Here is a 20,631-nt window from a genome sequence, read left to right as displayed (position 1 = left end):
GGTCTTACACCCTTCAAGCCCCAGGAAGTGGTCAGTGTATTTGGGGACAGTGTGGGCAATGAGAAGGACCCCATTTGGAAGGCAGGAGGCTTAAGGTCTATTTCCAACCCTACCGTCTCTCCGCTACGCGGGTTTGGGCATGTCATAAGCATCTCTGTTGCCTCTATTTTCTCATCCGTATGAAAGGGATATTGGCATCCGTTTCACAGAGATGCTGTGAGGTGAAACAGATGCGATGTTAGAGCACCATGGAAAAATAGAAATAGTTACATTCAAGGGATAATAATAGTTATTACTGTCATTTCGTTATTATTTTCATGGAGGCAGTGCGCATGGCACTGAATCACTCCTCTGGAAAAATGTTCAAATCTCTCTACTGTAGCCTGAAAACAAAGCCATTTCTTTTTCTCAAGGGATTTTTGAATACTTAGCTCGGAAACACAGGATTTTTTTTTTCCGTCATAAACCAAGAGAAACATCTCATTCTGCAGGGATGTACAGTTTGTCAAGCTGTTTTTGAAAGACTGAATTTGTGATTAGGGTGGTGCCTTGTGGTAGCTTCCTGAAGGGTTTGGAGGCGGGGAAGAGCAAGATTGTATTGTGTTTCCAGTGTGTTTGGTTTATGTGGCTCAGTGGAAAGAGCCCGGGCTTTGGTGTCACAGTTCATGGGTTCAAATCCCGCCTCCGCCAATTGTCAGCTGTGTGACTTTGGGCAAGTCACTTAACGTCTCTGAGCCTCAGTTACCTCATCTGTAAAATGGGGATTAAGACTGTGAGCCCCCCATGGGACAACCTGATCTCCTTGTAACCTCCCCAGCACTTAGAACAGTGCTTCGCACATAGTAAGCGCTTAATAAATGCCATTATTATTAGCCCGGATACTCCTAAAAGCAAGGTTCTGTCAACTTTGTGAATGTCCATATCTCAGTGACTATGGTTTATGGAAACATAACTTTTTGCTTTAGCCATGCAAAAACTTGTTTTTCATTGCCAGATCACTTTGTTTTGTTTTTTTTTAACTTCCCCATCAGTGCAGTAATCCAGGCTTCTCCTCAAAGCCTTTTCCCCCCTAATACATTGAAGCAGCATGGGCATAATGGATAGAACACAAGCCTAGAAGTCAGAATAATAATAATAGTAATAGTATTTCTTAAGCGCTTACTATGTTCCAAGCACTGTAGTAAACGCTGGGGTGGATACAAACAAATGGGGTTGGACGTAGTCCCTGTCCCACGTGGGGCTCACAGCCTCGCTCCCCATTTTACAGATGAGGTAACCGAACCAGAGAAGTGACTTGCCCAAGGTCACCCCAGCACTTAGTACGGTGCCTGGCACATAACAAATACCATAATTATTATAAATGATCATTATTATTATTGAATGAGAGGAATCCCATCTTAAGATAGCCTCCAGGCAGACGGAGACCCCTCTTTACCCCAGAACGGCTCTCTTCCGGCTCCCCTTGCTGTCTCCTCACCCCGCCTTCAGAAATTACAGCTATTATGCAGCAGTTAGATATTTTAGTGTTTATCCTGGGGAGATAAGACCACTCACTTTGGAAAACATTCTACATGAACTTACAGGAACCACAGTGACTTAAACACACAGTTTTGTGGCAACAGATCACTTCTCGATTAAAAAAAAATTACGGGTTCTTCTGGTTTTAGTGTGACTTTAAACATTTATCATTTCCCTCGCTTTCTCTCTTTCTCCCTACTTTCTCCTTTTCCAGTGTCCTCCTTCACCGTGACTCTTCCACCAATGTGATATTTGTTCGGTCTAGGTTTTCTTCAGTTTGATCATATGCTATGACTGAATGAGTTTACCTGAAAATTTGTGTGAATTTTTATTTCAAAAAACAACAGCTCAGCTAGTGCTTGTTTTGGGGGCCTATAAGGTCAAAAAATAGAGTGAAATTCAATTTAAATTTTCATTTCTACATAAGAACACCATGTCAGGTTGGAAACATTTTTACAGAGGCTTCAGTTTCCCCAACCATTCACTCTCCTGGTAGTACTGAAGATGCTTTCCCCTTTCTAGTGACCCGATCTAATCATTTAATCAGTCAAACAAATGTATTTTGGAATGCCTTTGCTCAGAGCACTGTACATTACTTAGCGCCTGGGTGCATATAATACAGGTAGAAAATAGGGGCCCTGCGCTCAACAACTGATCATCCAACAGGGGAGAGAAATATAAGCTAATTTAGAAGTAATGCTCAATTATTACTGTAATTCACTATATGCAAAGGACTTTGGAAGGTTGGGAGTTCAAAAGTGCCAAGTGGGCAAAATTGCTGAAATGCTAGTTCAGTGACTATGACCTCGAAAGAAGAAAATTGGATGGAGGAAAGCTTTTTTGAGAAGGGGGACTTCTGGAAGATAGAGAGAGCCGAGGCCTCGGAAATCTGAAGCGGGAGGGAGTTCCCGTCAGGAGCAAGGATGCGAGCAAGGGGTTAGAGGTGGGAGAGAAAAGAACAAGGCACCTGTCAGTCGGGAAAGGATTATGACATCAGATGAAGCAAGCTTGGAGGATTGGCTCGGGGTTACCACCTCACCGACTTCACCGTGTTGTGTGAATGTAAGTCAGCTGCAAGTATTTCTTACTGTCATTTTTTCGACTTCCTATTTTTCTTCAAGTAGCGTTCTAGCTAGTCCTGGCCTGGCTTTTAGATTGCCTCCAAATAATCGGCTTGCCATGGCTTGATCCCGACTCGGCTCAAGGCTGGGCAGGAGATGTAGCGTGTCGGGCCCAAGAGCCAAAGACCTAGGAAAACTAGGGGAATCCCAGACTCAGCAGCTCATCAAGCCAAGGAAATCCGAGCGCAAAGGCAGACTGCAAAGCAGAGGCCAAGGGGTCCTTGACTAAGCCGGATACTTGGCTCCTGTAGCGCTAACCTTCTCTCTGTGTCCTGATCTCGCCTGTCTCACTGCCAACCCCTGGCCCACGTCCTGCCTCGGGCCTGGAACGCCCTCCCTCCTCAAATCCGACAGACAGTTACTCTCCCCCACTTTAAAGCCTTATTGAAGGCCCATCTCCTCCATGAAGCCTTCCCAGACTAAGCCCCACTTTTCCTCATCTCCCACTCCTTCTGCATCGCCCTAACTTGCTTCTTTTGCTCTTCCCCTCCCCGCCAAGCCCCACATATATATATATCTGTAATTTCATTTACTTGTATTGATGTCTGGCTCCCCGCCCCCTCTAGACAGTGAGCTCTCATTGTGGGCAAAGAATGGCACTGTTTATTGTTGTATTGTACTTTCTCAAGCGCTTAGCACAGTGCTCTGCACACGGTAAGTGCTTAATAAATACGATTGAATGAATGAATGTTTAGTTCAACAAGGGAAACAAAAGATACTTTGAAACACTACTCTTTCCCAGTGCTTAGTACAGTGCTCTGCACAGACTGAGCACTTAGTAAATATTAGTACTACTAGGAGGAAACCAGAGATGATTTCAGATCTCTTTGATGACTCTTCTCAGACTCTTATTGTTGTATTGTACTTTCTCAAGAGCTTAGTACAGTGCTCTGCACACGGTAAGTGCTTAATAAATATGATTGAATGAATGAATGTTTAGTTCAACAAGGGAAACAAAAGATACTTTGAAACACTACTCTTTCCCAGTGCTTAGTACAGTGCTCTGCACAGACTAAGCACTTAGTAAATATTAGTACTACTAGGAGGATACCAGAGATGATTTCAGATCTCTTTGATGACTCTTCTCAGACTCTTATTGTTGTATTGTACTTTCTCAAGAGCTTAGTACAGTGCTCTGCACACGGTAAGTGCTTAATAAATACGATTGAATGAATGAATGTTTAGTTCAACAAGGGAAACAAAAGATACCTTGAAACACTACTCTTTCCCAGTGCTTAGTACAGTGCTCTGCACAGACTAAGCACTTAGTAAATATTAGTACTACTAGGAGGAAACCAGAGATGATTTCAGATCTCTTTGATGACTCTTCTCAGAAACAGTAATAATTGCGGCTTCACACAGAGCTGATGTAAAGTATCCTGTCTTCTATGTCAGCCCAGGAAGAGATCTTAGTTTATGGTATACCAAAGTTGCCTGTAGTTAGAAATGACTTGTAGAAATAAATCCTGTCTTTTAATGGTCACCGTGTTCAGGTATGAGAATAGAGCATGGCTGCCTGGTCCTTTGGGAAAGAATCCCAAAGAATTTTGAGGGGGGAAGAATCCCAAGGAATTTTGAGGGGGGAAGGGGGAATTCTCCAACTGGGAAATAATAGTTACTCCCCTTCTCCTAAAACCAAGTGTGAGACCTAGCTGAGCCCTCGGGGTTTCTGGGGAGGAATTTAAATTTAGAATCTATTGTACCTATTGCTTTACTGTGGGGTACAACTTAGGGGATATTGTAGCCAAAGGATGGGAATTGAATCCTTTCTTGTTGCCATCGAATAAGTTCTTCTTCTCATTAGAACAGTCCTCAGCTCCCTCAGGAATATGACTGTCAGGGATGGGAGGCTGAAAAAAGTGTCTCTATCACCAAAACCTCCGGCCTGAGAGAACCTCAGGGTAAGAATAGATTCTAATGCCACACCACTCGCACGATAACCTAATTCTTTCCTTTAGTTTCTCTCGGTTCCAAAATTTTTGTGACAGGACCGCCGTTTGTCATTTTATAGAGGCAGATTCCATTCTAATAGTGCCTAGAGTTTTCTTATTCTTCATTGTTATTTTCACCCATCACAAATATAACTTTGAGTTGTAAATATTTTATAAAAAGTGATTGCTACATGAATTATTTTTTGGAATTTTTCGTTATTATCCCAGGAGCCCTGGCAGGAGCAACTAGTGTGCTTTTTATTATTACCCCCATCCTAGAGGTATAGTCTGATGGTCTGGAACCTATTTATTCCTCCTTTATTCAACCCATCCTCTGCCCCACAGCACTTATATACAAATCTGTAATGTTTTTAACGTCCGTCTCCCACTCTAGACTGTAAACTCTTTGTGGGTAAGGAATTTGTCTACCAGCTCTGTGATACTGAGCTCTCCCAACTGCTTAGTCTGCAAACACTAAGTGCTCAATAAATATAATTGATTCATGGATTGAATCCTCGCCAGCTCTTAGCTCAAAGTTAAATACTTACAAATGATATTTTACATAGACAAGCCTAATAGTGAGCACTGCCGTGATGATAATTAATCAATCAATCAATGGAATTTATTGAGCACTTAATGTATGCAGAGGGCTTGGGAGAGTAAAATACAACAGAGTTTGTAGATATGTTCCCTGATCACAAAAGCTTATAGTGTAGAGGCATAATGAAGGTATACCCTGGGATACAGCCAGGATGTGTTCTTCCAAAATGTGGATCTATCATGGAGAGCTGTATCATAAGGCATATTTTCCCAAAGACTCTTCCATTTGATTTGTTGTTTCATCATTATTAATAATAATAATAATTGTGGTATTTGTTAAGAACTTACACTTAGGCAGTGTACTAAGCGCCGAGGTGGATACAAACAAATCGGGTTGGACACAGTCCCTTCTCCCATGTGGGGCTCACAGTCTCAATCCCCATTTTACAGATGAGGTAGCTGAGGCCCAGAGAAGTGAAGTGACTTGCCCGAGGTCACACAGCAGACAAGTGGCAGAGCCAGGATTAGAACCCATGACCTTCTGATCCCCAGGCCCTGGCCTTATCCACTAGACCACAGTATAATTATATACTTAGATATAATTATAATTATATATAATATATTGCATATAATATATTATAATTATATATAATTATAATTGTATATAATATATTGTATATAATATATTATAATTATATATAATTATAAATATATATATAATATATTATAATTGTATATCTATAATTATAATTATATATAATATATTGTATATAATATATTATGATTATATATAATCATAATATATTATATACAATATATTATATAATTATAATTATATATAATTATAAATATATATAATATATTATAATTGTATATATAATTATAATTATATATAATATATTATAATTGTATATAATATATTGTATATTATATACACTATATTATATATAATTATAATTATATAGTATATTGGAGATACTATATTATGATTATATATAATTATATATAATATATTGTATATAATATATTATAATTATATATAATTATAAATATATAATATATTGTATATAATATATTATAATTGTATATATAATTATAGTTATATATAATATATTGTATATAATATATTATAATTATATATAATTATAATTATATATTGTATATAATATATTATAATTATATATATAATTATAATCACTCCCCTTGTTGATTTCTCTCCCATGTTTTGTAGGGGCTTTCCTGCTTCCCTGAACCCTATACCCATTCTTGATTTACCCTGTCTGTCTATCCTGTACTCCAGGTGTTTTTTTTTTAACTTTGGAGCCCAGTTCTACCCCCTACCCCAGCCCAGAAGAGGCGGGTGGCAGGCGGCGGAGGTTGGGAGCAGTGTCACACTGGATGCGATCGAGGTCACTGGGCCCGGGGGACAGTCTGCCCCATCCAATTGCGGGGACAGGCAGTTTTCAGAGATATGCTTTTAATAATAATAATAATAATAATAATAATAATAATAATAATGGGGAGAGTGATCATCTGCTGGCTATAAGGGGGAAGCACGTTCCGGGCCAGAGGCAGGGTGTGGGCGAGAGGTCAGCAGCGAAATAGACGGGATCGAGGTACCTTGAGTAGGTTGGCATTGGAGCAGTGAAGTGGGAGGGCTGGGCGCGGCTTGGGAGTCAGAGGTCATGGGTTCGAATCCCGGCTCCGCCACTTGTCAGCTGTGTGACCTTGGGCAAGCCACTTAACTTCTCTGGGCCTTAGTTACCTCGTCCGGAAAATGGGGATTAAGACTGGGAGCCCCAAGTGGGACAACCTGATCACCTTGAATCCTCCTGCCAGCGCTTAAAACAGTGCTTTGCACATAGTAAGCGCTTAACAAATACGATCATTATTAGTAGTAGTAGTCGTAGTAGGATATTCATTCATTCATTCAATCGTATTTGAGCGCTTACTGTGTGCAGAGCACTGTACTAAGTGCTTGGGGACTACAAGTTGGCAACATCTAGAGAGGGTCCCTACCCAACGGCGGGCTCACAGTCTAGAAGGGGGAGACAGACAACAAAACCAAACATATTAGCAAAATAAAATAAATAGAAGAGTAAATATGTACAAGTAAATAGAGTAATAAATCTGTACAAACATCTGTTCATTCAATCGTATTTACTGAGCGCTTACTGTGTGCAGGGCACTGTACTAAGCGCTTGGGAAGTACAAGGGAGGTGAGTCAGAGGGGGCAAGATAATTGAGTGCTTTAAAGCGTATGGTAAGGAGTTTGATACAGAGATTTAGGGGTAACCACTGGAGGTTCTTGAGGGGTGGGGAAACTTGTAGAGAAATGATCCGGGCAGCGGAATAAAGTATGGACTGGAGTGGGGAGAGACAGGAGGCAGGAAGGTCAGCAAGGAAGCTGATGCAGCAATCAAGGCGGGAGAGGATAAATGCTCGGATTAACCTGATCGCTTTTTGGATGGAGAGGAAAGGGTGGATTAGTGGCTTAGTTGAGAGAGCCCGGGCTTTGGAGTCAGAGATCATGGGTTCAAATCCCAGCTCCACCAATTGTCAGCTGGGTGACTTTGGGCAAGTCACTTAACTTCTCTGGGCCTCAGTTCCCTCATCTGGAAAATGGGGATTAAGACTGTGAGCCCCCCGTGGGACAACCTGATCACCTGGTAACCTCCCCAGAGCTTTGCACGTAGTAAGCACTTAACAAATGCCATTATTATTATTATTATTATCATTATTATTTAGCACTGGTGTGGAAGGTTGAAAGAAGCAGCATGGCATAGTGGATAGAGCATGGGCCTGGGTTCTAATCCTGGCTCTGCCACTTGTCTGCTGTGTGATCCTGGGCAAGTCTATTACATATCTGGGCAAGTCTTGTACATACCTATTCTATTTATTTTATTTTGTTAGTATGTTTGGTTTTGTTCTCTGTCTCCCCCTTTTAGACTGTGAGCCCACTGTTGGGTAGGGACTGTCTCTATATGTTGCCAATTTGTACTTCCCAAGTGCTTAGTACAGTGCTCTACACATAGTAAGCGCTCAATAAATACGATTGATGATGATGAAGTCACTTCACTTCTCTGTGCCTCAGTTACCTCGTCTGTAAAATGGGGATTGAAAATTTGAGTCCCACGTGGGACAGGGACTGTATCCAGCCCTACTTTCTTGTATCTACCCCGGCGCTTAGTACAGTGCCCGATACATAGCATTTAACAAATACCGTAATTATTATTATTATTGAACTGGCAGGATTTGGTGACAGATGGAGTAGGTGAGAGAGATGATAATGCCAAGGTTATGGACTTGTGAGACAGGGAGAATGGAATATATATATGGAATTGTATATATGTTTGTACATATTTGTTACTCTATTTATTTATTTATTTATTTTACTTGTACATATCTATTCTATTTATTTTATTTTGTTAGTATGTTTGGTTTTGTTCTCTGTCTCCCCCTTTTAGACTGTGAGCCCACTGTTGGGTAGGGACTGTCTCTATATGTTGCCAACTTGTACTTCCCAAGCGCTTAGTACAGTGCTCTGCACACCGTAAGCGCTCAATAAATACGATTGATGATGAATTGCTGTCTACAGTGACAGGAAAGCCGGGGAGAATAGGGTTTGGGTAGAAAGATAAGGAGTTCTGTTTTGAACATGGTAAGACTGAAGTGTCAACAGGACATCCAAGCAGAGATGTCCTGAAGTCAGGAGGAAATGTGAACCTGCAGGGAAAGAGAGACATAGATTTGGGAATTATCCACATAGAGGTGGTAGTTGAAATCATAAGAGCGAATGAGTTCTTCAAGGGAGTGGATGGAGATGGAGAATAATAATAATAATAATGATGGTATTTGTTAAGCGCTTACTATGTGCAAAGCATTCTTCTAAGCACTGGGGAGGTTACAAGGTGATCAGGTTGTCCCACATGGGGCTCACAGTTTTAATCCCCATTTTACAGATGAGGTAGCTGAGGCCCAGAGAAGTGAAGTGACTTGCCCAAAGTCACACAGCTGACAGTTGGCGGAGTCGGCATTTGAACCCATGACTTCTGACTCCAAAGCCCGGGCTCTTTCCACTGAGCCATGCTGCTGCTCGGGGACCCAGAGCTGAGCCTTGAGGGGCTCCCACAGTTGAGGGGAGTCCTCTTCTGCAGCCTATTCTATCCTTAACCTGTGCCCAAATCTGCACTTCAGGAATCCAGAAATTCCTTTGGCTATCTCCAATTGTGAGTAATTTAATATCAGATATCCAGTTACCCGCCTTGTGCCGTTTTTTTCTCTCAAGATGGAAAAGGAAGGATGCAGTTTCCAAGCACTGCCCAACCTGGTGAGGAAATTATAAAATAACCAGATCAAACCCTGTCCCCGTCCCACAAGAGGTTCACGGTCCAAGTAGGAGGGAGAACAAGTATCGAATCCCCGCTTTGCCGATGAGAAAACTGAGGAACAGAGAAGTGAAGTGACTTATCCAGAGTCACACAGCCGACACGCCTAAGTACTTAGAAGGTACGGACTCAAAAATATAGGTGTCACAGTCGGGAGGGAAAATAGGGTGCTTTCCATTTAAAAAGCGACTCCCATTTCCTTTAAATCAGATTACGCTGAGAACAGCATCCTTTCATATCACTAATATTTTGCTACGATCTTGGCCATGGGACCCAAGCCTTCATCCCTGCGGCCTACACACTGCCACCACAATTGCACAACCGCACAACTACAGTATACAAACGAAACAGCTTCCAACTCGTAACATGCATTTAAACCTTAGAGTCCCCCGAAACACAACAAGCCGTCCCGGGACCGTGCCGGAGCGCTGAGCCGAATAATGATCTCGTCGGGCCGGCAACCCCCATAACCCAAATCTTGGCGGTTCTCCCCGGGCGGGGGCTGAGTCACGACTCGTGGGGTTCGGCAGATTTCCAGTCACCGTCCTCCCTGGGCGACAAGACAAGGCAACCTGCCCACTGGGCCCCAGACGAAAACAATCTGCTGGAGTCAGAGAGTTGCTGGCTGCCGGAGTTCACCCACATGGAAGCACCGGTGGGGAGGGCCGCCGGCTCTTCCGGGACATGTGCCGTTCGGGCAGAGCCACGCCGGAGGTGATAATAATAATGGCATTTATTAAGCGCTTACTATGTGCAAAGCACTGTTCTAAACGCTGGGGAGGTTACAAGGGGATCAGGTTGTTCCATGTGGGGCTCACAGTCTTCATCCCCATTTTACAGATGAGGTCCCTGAGGCCCAGAGAAGTGAAGTGACTTGCCCAAAGTCACACAGCTGACAATTGGCAGAGCCAGGATTCGAACCCCTGACCTCTGACTCCAAAGCCCGGGCTCTTTCCACTGAGCCATGCTGCTTCTTTAGATTGAAACTAAACTAAACTAAACCCCGGAGTCAGCCAGCAAGGAGCAGCGAAGGAAGCTTGCAATAAGATCTGTGCAAGAAAAATGTGCGCAAAATCCAAAGCCAAGGGTCTCTGCTTCCGTCCCCAATAATAACAACGACTGTGCAATTTGTTAAGCACTTAATAGGTGACAGGCACTGTACTAAGCGCTGGGGTAGATACGAGATCATCAAGTCGAGATAATCCTTGCTCTTCCCCCATGTCCATGGTGGCTGGGGTCCTGAGTAGAGTGTTTCATCTCTCTCTCTCTCTCTTTTTCTCTCTCTTTCTCAGCCACCACTCCTCTGTGAATTGGGGGAAATCAGAGTTATTACTTTTCTGCCAAAGTGGAGGGAATTATGACTCTGTTAGAAAGAATTAAAGCACATAACCGTTTATGCATACACTGTAAGGAAATGAAGTTGGATTCTAAGCATGCTGTGAACTTGTATATATGTTTATACACATGACAGGAGAGTGACATAGAGAGAGAGAAAGAGAGTGATTATTCAGGCTAGTGACAGTGGAATTTTAATCGGTATAGGAAAAGGTGTCCTACGGGGAATGCGTTATCGTCCACAGGATTTGCATTGTGAACCATTGTTGCGATTTGGTATTTGCTTCCCAGAGTGTCACGGCAGGTGTGTAAAAGCTGTTTCCTGGCTCCACTGTTGCATTTGTTACCCACCGTGCTTGACGCTACTCCCTCCCTCCCTTTTATGATCGTCCAGAAATCTCCACTTCAAGGCAGTCAACCCGATGAAGAGAAGCAGCGTGGCTCAGTGGAAAGAGCCCGGGCTTGGGAGTCAGAGGTCATGGGTTCTAATCCCAGCTCCCCCCCATGTCTGCTGTGTGACCTTGGGCAAGTCACTTAACTTCTCTGAGCCTCAGTTACCTCATCTGTAAAATGGGGATTAAGACCGTGAGCCCCATGTGGGACAACATGATCACCTTGTATCCTCCCCAGTGCTTAGAACAGTGCTTTGCACATAGTAAGTGCTTAACAAATGCCATCATTATTATTATTATCGTCTGCTGTATGACCCTGGGCAGGGCATTTAACTTCTCTGTTCCTCGGTTACCTCATCTGTAAAATGGGGATTGAAACCGTGAGCCCCATGTGGGACAACTGATTACCTTGTATTTACCCCAGCGCTTAGAAAAGTGCTTGGCACATAGTAAGTGCTTAACAAATACCATTATTATTATTATTCAGCGTAGACTGATCTGTCTTTTCCAGCTGTCTCCCAACGGGAGTCATTTGTTTTGCGGTGTCGCCATTTTCTAGTTGCCTCATTTCAGCACACCATAGAGTATCTGTTTGGATTTCTTTCCATCCATTCTCCTCCCTTAGATAATTGCTTTGATGTCAGTGGCCTGATTTGATCCCAGGACCTCATTTCTTGGAGACCCATCTTGCCACTTGAGGTGGCATCGGGCAACCTGCTCGAAACCTTGGGTGCGGCACCTGTGACATGTCTAGGACCCAGAGACAGACATATTATTCTAGACCTAATGCCTGGTTTGAATCTTGGTGGCATGTTGACACCAGACCCTCCCTGTCCGTCCTCCAAAAGTCACACTAGCCTTCTTGATTTGGTTTCTAGCTCGTTTTCTATCCCTGAACCATGGGATGAGGATCTTTGGCTGCATGCAAGGTTTGTTAGCTCAAGGTTGATGAACCAAATTTGTTCTCGTCAACTGTCAGTCTGTAGTGCTTTACTGAATCTGCACAGTGGTTTGGAATCGTTGCATGACTTCTACATTGTAATAATTATAATAAGAATTGTGGCATCTGTTAAGTGCTTACTATGGCCCAAACACTGTAGAGAGAGGAAAATCAGGTTAGACACAGTCTCTGTCCTACATGCGGCTCACAGGTCTAAGGGGGAGAGAGAACAGGTGTTGAATCCCCATTTTAAAGATGGGGAAACTGAGGTCCAGAGAAGTTAAATGAGTTACTCAAGGGCCAACGGTGAGAATACCGGATAAGAGCCCTGACTGGAAGTGCACTGTAGAGAGAGGAAAATCAAGTTAGAGACAGTCTGTGTCCTACATGCGGCTCACAGGTCTAAGGGGGAGAGAGAACAGGTATTGAATCCCCATTTTAAAGATGGGGAAACTGAGGTCCCGAGAAGTGAAATGAGTTACTCAAGGGCCAACGGTGAGAATACCGGATAAGAGCCCTGACTGTAAGTGCACTGTAGAGAGAAGAAAATCAGGTTAGACACAGTCTAACAGTCCTACATGTGGCTCACAGGTCTAAGGGGGAGAGAGAACAGGTACTGAATCCCCATTTTAAAGATGGGGAAACTGAGGTCCCGAGAAGTGAAATGAGTTACTCAAGGGCCAACGGTGAGAATACCGGATAAGAGCCCTGACTGTAAGTGTGCTGTAGAGAGAGGAAAATCAGGTTAGACACAATCTCTGTCTTACATGCGGCTCACAGGTCTAAGGGGGAGAGAGAACAGGTATTGAATCCCCATTTTAAAGATGGGGAAACTGAGGTCCCAAAAAGTTAAATGAGTTACTCAAGTGCCAACGGTGAGAATACTGGATAAGAGCCCTGACTGTAAGTGCGCTGTAGAGAGAGGAAAATCAGGTTAGACACAGTCTCTGTCCTACACGCGGCTCACAGGTCTAAGGGGGAGAGAGAACAGGTATTGAATCCCCATTTTAAAGATGGGGAAACTGAGATCCTGAGAAGTTAAATGAGTTACTCAAGGGCCAATGGTAAGAATACCAGATAAGAGCCCTGACTGTAAGTGCGCTGTAGAGAGAGGAAAATCAGGTTAGACACAGTCTCTGTCCTAATGCGGCTCCCAGGTCTAAGCGGGAGAGAGAACAGGTATTGAATCCCCATTTTAAAGATGGGGAAACTGAGGTCCCGAGAAGTTAAATGACTTACTCAAGGGCCAATGGTGAGAATACCGGATAAGAGCCTTGACTGTAAGTGCACTGTAGAGAGAGGAAAATCATGTTAGACACAGTCTCTGCCCTACATGCGGCTCACAGGTCTAAGGGGGGGAGAGAACAGGTATTGAATCCCCATTTTAAAGATGGGGAAACTGAGGTCCCGAGAAGTTAAATGAGTTACTCAAGGGCCAACGGTGAGAATACCAGATAAGAGCCCTGACTGGAAGTGCACTGTAGAGAGAGGAAAATCAGGTTAGACACAGTCTGTGTCCTACATGTGGCTCACGGATCTAAGGGGGAGAGAGAACAGGTATTGAATCCCCATTTTAAAGATGGGGAAACTGAGGTCCCGAGAAGTTAAATGAGTTACTCAAGGGCCAACGGTGAGAATACCAGATAAGAGCCCTGACTGGAAGTGCACTGTAGAGAGAGGAAAATCAGGTTAGACACAGTCTGTGTCCTACATGCAGCTCACGGGTCTAAGGGGGAGAGAGAACAGGTATTGAATCCCCATTTTAAAGATGGGGAAACTGAGGTCCCGAGAATTTAAATGAGTTACTCAAGGGCCAACGATGAGAATACCGGATAAGAGCCCTGACTGTAAGTGCTTCTGAAGTGCAATCATGAACACACTGGAGATCATCTATGAGTGAGTGATTCAAGTACTCTCCAAAAGATTCTGGGCCTGCTAAGACAGAGGGTGTGCCCAAGTATCAGGCCCGTACTTAGACTTCACTTTCTAGATTTCACAATCTGTTTCCACCAGGCCAGTAAAAACAGCCTGAACAAGAGTTAGAAGGACCTTGTCGAATTTCTTCCCCATCTACAGGACTAGGTGTGAGATCCAAACTTCTATTGTAGGAAATAGTACTTCTGTAGTAGGAAATGCTACTATAATTTGCTGAGGTAATTTGCAATTAGTGTAGGGAACCAGTGTGACCTCGTAGAAAGAGTTCAGTCCTGGGAGGGCCTGGGTTCTAAACCTGGCTTTGCCACTCGTCTACTGTGTGACCTTGGGCAAATAACTTAATTTCTGTTCTTCACCTACCTCATCTGTAAAATGGGATTGCATCTTACTCCCTCCAGTTTAGACTATGAGCCCCATTTGGGTCAGGGACTGTGTCCAACCTGTTTAGTAATAATAATAATGATAATAATGGCATCTGTTAAGCACTTACTAGGTGCCAAGCACTGTTCTAAGCACTGGGGGAGATACAAGGTGATCAGGTTGTCCCACGTGGGGCTCACAGTCTTAACCCCCATTTTACAGATGCGGTCACTGAGGCACAGAGAAGTGAAGCGACTTGCCCAAAGTCACACAGTTGATTAAGGCTCTAATTACCTCCTTCCCCTTCCCACAGCACCTGTATATGTGTTTGTACAGATTTATTACTCTATTTTACTTGTACATACTTACTATTCCATTTATTTTATTTTGTTAATATGTTTTGTTTTGTTGTCCGTCTCCCCCTTCTAGACTGTGAGCCCGCCGTTGGGTAGGGACCGTCTCTATATGTTGCCGACTTGTACTTCCCAAGCGCTTAGTACAGTGCTCTGCACACAGTAAGCGCTCCATAAATACGATTGAATGAAAAAGTGGCGGAGCAGGATTAGAACCCACGACCTCTGACTCCCAAACCCGGGTTTTTTCCACTGAGCCACGCTGCTTACCCTACCCCAGTGCTTAGTACAGTGTCTGAGACATACCAAGCGTTTAACAAGTACCATTAAAAAGTTAGGTTCCTATAATAGAGGGGAAATTTAAAATACATGGGCAAGGTAAGATATCACCCTGAAATCATTCTTGTTGATTCAGTGAGCACAAGGAGTCAACATTTTCAAAGTTCCTAGCAAATACTTCATCTCTAAATGAGTGTATTTTGTGCTTTTTCTTCCCCTCTCCCATCAAGCAGAGCTTTAAATGACTAATTATGAGATTGTTAACCACTCAGAATACAGTGTCCTCAGGATTACTGTATCTTCCAGGTGTTTAAAATTTGTAAAGCACCAAAAAGGGCAAGAATTTAATGCATGGTAAACAAATGATAATGTCAGGTGACAATTCTGGACGCTGGGCAAGTATAAATGTTTTAGGGGCAAACAAGAAATCGTATTTAAACACCGTGGAGGATTTTACTTTTGGTTCTTGAGAGGACTTGAAGTTTTAACAATAAATTGGCTACCACAAATAAGGTAAGGATACCTTTTTCAGGATTTCGCTTGATGATCATTGTGGGATTTGGCTTGAATTCTCATTGCCGTTATTGAAAAGGCAAAAATGCAATGAAATTATCCAAATTTATCAAGAGAAAGATTACAACTTGGTTAATTATTTCACGATGAAAGCATATGGGGCGTACCCCCGATGACATTGGATTTTATTCACTGACGTGAGCTAGTGTTTGATGTGGTTATGTCTTAAAACTGTGATGAAGCCATTTTCAGTGGCATGATTCATGTTGTTAACCTTTGGAAATGCTGAACATACATGAATAACCCCACATCCTAACCAGCTGCATGCTAAGTGCTGTGAATAAACATCCTCCCGAGCTTCTCGTCCTTCTAATTTGAAGAAATTATGTGCAGTGAAAATTTCCAATTGAATTTAGCTCGACTCCTTTGTATCCAAAGAACTACAACCAGCCTTAATTCCAAGTTCACAACCACCAGGGAGCTGAAACATGATGTTATTGAGAAGCAGCGTGGCTCAGTGGAGAAAGCCCGGGATTTGGAGTCAGAGGTCATGGGTTCAAATCCCGGCTCCACCACTTGTCAACTGTGTGACTTTGGGCAAGTCACTTAACTTCTCTGGGCCTCAGTTCCCTCATCTGTAATATGGGGATGAAGACTGTGAGCCCCACGTGAGACAACCTGATCACCTTGTAAATTCCCCAGCGCTTAGAACAGTGCTCTGCACATAGTAAGCGCTTAATAAATGCCATTATTATTATTATTATTATTGGCCTCCCTGTTAAGTTGAAATTGTCTCCTCTGAACTTCCCATCACCGAATGTAGCAGACCTTCCAATTCCAGCACTCCCTTACCTTAATCTCCGCAAAGGTTCATCAGTATTGTCGAAGTGGAAACGTACAAGAGGAAATGTACAAGAATAACTTGATTTTCTTTTTGAATAAAACACGTATTTGTTTGTAGTTCCGATGATGATGGGTATATGGGCTCCATATTTTCAAAAAGCGAAATAACAAGCCCAATCGCCGACAACGGTTGCTCCTCCTCTCGACTGTAAGCTCCCTGTGGACAGAGAACGTCTCCCAACCCTGACTTTTTGTACTCTCCCAAGCACTTAGCACAGTGCTCTAAACACAGTAAATGTTCAGTAAATACCACGGATCACTTTAGGAGATGAGAAACATTATTTTTAGATAAGCATTTGAGTTTTGATTTTCCTGCTGCTGTATTTTATCCAAGAAGGCTTTCATCAGTAGGTAATTCTCAACAAAATTCTACTTGCCTACACACATTTATTACTCTATTTATTATTTTTATTATGTTGCCAACTTGTACTTCCCAAGCGCTCAGTACAGTGCTCTGTACACAGTAAGCGCTCAATAAATATGATTGAATGAATGACTGAATTTATTACATAGCACATAACATTTGTTCTGACGATTTTGACACCTGTCTACATGTTTTGTTTTGTTGTCTGTCTCCCCCTTCTAGACTGTGGGCCCGTTGTTGCTTGGGGACCGTCTCTATATGTTGCCGACTTGTACTTCCCAAGCGCTTAGTACAGTGCACTGCACACAGTAAGCGCTCAATAAATACGATTGAATGAAAGAATGAATTAGAAATGAATGGAACTTCATCATGATTTTGAGAAAAATCAAGCAAATACATCTTTCAGCTGAATATCAATTCATTTTCTATCATCTATCCATCATCACGGTTGTCATCATCAATAGTAGTAATTGTGGTATTTAAGTGCTTACTATGTGCCAGGCACTGTACTAAGCAACCTCCAGCTATGAGCCCTGCATTAAACAGAAACTCCTTACCATCAGCTTTAAAGCACTTAACCAGTTCATCCCCTCCTTCCTTATCTCATCGATTTCCTATTACAACCCAACTCTAAGCTCCTTGAGGGCAGGGAACCTACCCACTCTGCTACATTGTACTCTCCCAAGTGCTTATACAGTGCTCTGCATGGAGTAAGCACTCAATAAATGCACTTGATTGACATTGCATTTTAACCACAATGGCAGAAATTAAGCTAACAAGTCTGCTCTGTGATGATTAATAATCAAATGTTATTTATATTATAATAATAATAGTGAAATTGGTGAAGTAGATGCTACGTGCCAAGAACAGAGATAGATACAATCAGATTAGGTGCAGTTCCATATGGACTAAGTAGGTGGGAAAATAAGTATTTCATCCTCATTTTACAGAGCCAGAAACTGAGGCCCAGAGAAGTCGAGTGGCTTGCCCGAGGTCGCACAGCAGACCAGTGGCAGAGGTAGGTTCTGCCATCCTGCTTCCGGCCACTTAAGGATTAGTGAATTAATGGCAGTTATTTAGCTGATTGTCAAACACCTAAGAATAATTAATAATAATGATAATGATGGCATTTATTAAGCGCTTACTATGTGCAAAGCACTGTTCTAAGCGCTGGGGAGGTTACAAGGTGATCAGGTTGTCCCACGGGGGGGGCTCACAGTCTTAATCCCCATTTTACGGATGAGGTAACTGAGGCCCAGAGAAGTGAAGTGACTTGCCCAAAGTCACACAGCTGACAATTGGCAGAGCTGGGATTTGAACCCATGACCTCTGACTCCAAAGCCCGTGCTCTTTCCCACTGAGCCGCGCTGCTTAGGAATAGGATTAGGAAAAAAATTAGGCTTTCTTTTCATTACGGAATCCTCATCCCTTCGTGATTACCACTGCCGTGCTGGAGAAAATTCCCAATCCTGTAGACTTCATAATGAAGCGAAAAGGTTTGGATGTACACTTTGATATTCCTGTATTCCATGTGGGCAACAACTATTGCAGGTTTTACAGGCCTCCCGAGACCCACACTGAGGACCTCTTTGGGTTTCCTTGCTCTTCTCCTCTTGGGGAAGGTCACATATTATGTATATGTGAGATTCAGACAGAAATTGCTCAGCGAGAAGCAGCATTCGGTTGCCATGCTGCCAGTCAGCAATAGCTTGGGGGTGATACACACACACATTTATTTGTTCAACTTGCGGGGAATGTGAACGAACTGCCCTGAGTCCTTTCCCAAGCCGCTTATGCAACGGTCTCCTGCTTCCCGAAACCTGTACCACTCCTGCTGCCCAGAGAGATCTCTCGGGAAATTGCATTCCTTACCAACCAGTGAGTAATTCCTGTCAAGCCGTGAAGATTCACAGTCCCGTGCTTTAAGAAAAAAAATGGTATTCACCGAGCCCTTACTGTGCGCCAGGCATTGTACTAAGTGCGGAGATAGATAATCAGCTGGGACGCAGTCCGTGTCCCCCACTGGGCTCACAGTCTGTCTTAATCCTCAGTTTACAGATGAGGGACTGAGGCACAGATAAATTGAGGGATCTACCCAAGGTAACACAGCAGACAAGTGGTGGAGCCAGGATTAAAACCCCGATCCTCTGCCTCCCAAGCACGGTCTCTTTTCCTGTAGGCCATTCTGCTTCTCTTTCAGCTTCTGTTTCTTTTCCCTTGCTTATCCCTCTTCTTTCCATTCATTCAGTCATATTTATTGAGTGTTTACTACATGCAGAGCACTTTACTAAGCACTTGGGAAGTACAGATCGGCAACATATAGAGATTCATCTCAGAATTCATCCTTTACCACCAACTTTAAAGCACTTAACCAATTCATCCCCTCCTTCCTTACCTCAGTGATTTCCTACTACAACCCAACTCTAAGCTCCTTGAGGGTAGGGAACCTACCAACTCTGTTACATTGTACTCTTCCAGGTGCTTATACAGTGCTCTGCATGGAGTAAGCATTCAATAAATGCATTTGATTGATATTGCATTTTAACCACAGTGGCAGAAATGAAGCTTACAAGTCTGCTCTATGATGATTAGTAATCAAATGTTATTTATATTCTAATAATAATAGTGAAATTGAAGTTCGTTCTTTTCATTCATTCAGTCGTATTTATTGAGCGCTTACTGCACGCAGAGCACTGTACTAAGCACTTGGGAAGTACAAATCAGCAACATATAGAGATTCATCTCAGAATTCATCCTTTACCATCAACTTTAAAGCACTTAACCAATTCATCCCCTCCTTCCTTACCTCGGCGATTTCCTACTCCAACCCAACTCTAAGCTCCTTGAGGGTAGGGAACCTGCCAACTCTGTTACATTGTACTCTTCCAAGTGCTTATACAGTGCTCTGCATGGAGTAAGCACTCAATAAATGCATTTGATTGATATTGCATTTTAACCACAATGGCAGAAATGAAGCTAACAAGTCTGCTCCATGATGGTTAGTAATCAAATATTATTTATATTATAATACTAATAGTGAAATTGAAGTTCGTTCTTTTCATTCATTTAGTTGTATTTATTGAGCGCTTACTGTGTGCGGAGCACTGTACTAAGCACTTGGGAAGTACAAATCGGCAACATATAGAGATTCATCTCAAAATAATCATTAATCCTTTAGACCCTGGTTCTGTATGGCCTAAAGGTGTCTGGGCAGACTTTCCCCAGGATAATAATAATGATAATGTTGGTATTTGTTAAGCGTTTACTATGCGCCAAGCACTGTTCTAAGCGCTGAGATAGGTACAAGGTCATCAGGTTGTTCCACTTAGGGCTCACAGTCTTCATCCCCATTTTGCAGATGCGGGAACTGAGGCCCCGAGAAGTGAAGTGACTTCCCAAGCTGACAAGTGGCGGAGCCGGGATTAGAACCCACGACCTCCGATTCCCAAGCCCGGGCTCTTTCCACTGAGCCACGCTGCTTCTCGGGATGTATCCATGTGGTCTGATTTGTGTGCCCAGGATTCTCCTCTGCCTTTGTCCCTGTCAAACTCCGGTGGAAACTTGCAGACGCCCGGGATCGGGGAAAGACCTGCATCCGGAGGCCCCGCGGTGGACAAGGAAGAGCTAAGTGGTGAGCTCCGGGGCGTTCAGGGATGACCCACCTGTGGGGTGGAGGAGAGGGAGGGCTTCCCCATTCATTCATTCATTCATCATTCATTCATTCAATCGTATTTATTGAGCGCTTACTGTGTGCAGAGC

The 20,631-nt window shown here is 43.1% G+C and overlaps 1 protein-coding gene across 1 annotated transcript in view; it reads left to right on the top strand.

The window, feature by feature from the left end:
* LOC119941270 overlaps window positions 1-20,631 on the top strand; it is a 147,656-nt gene that overhangs the window by 117,301 nt on the left and 9,724 nt on the right. The window contains exon 4 of the mRNA XM_038761651.1: window positions 20,392-20,503. Coding sequence (XP_038617579.1) covers window positions 20,392-20,503 — 112 coding nt within the window. The remainder of the gene's footprint in view (window positions 1-20,391; window positions 20,504-20,631) is intronic.

Source organism: Tachyglossus aculeatus, chromosome 20 (genome assembly GCF_015852505.1).
Source record: "Tachyglossus aculeatus isolate mTacAcu1 chromosome 20, mTacAcu1.pri, whole genome shotgun sequence".
Taxonomy (NCBI): Eukaryota; Metazoa; Chordata; class Mammalia; order Monotremata; family Tachyglossidae; genus Tachyglossus; species Tachyglossus aculeatus.
The sequence above is the reverse complement of the archived record's forward strand: the minus strand, read 5'-3'. Positions and strand labels throughout refer to the sequence as shown.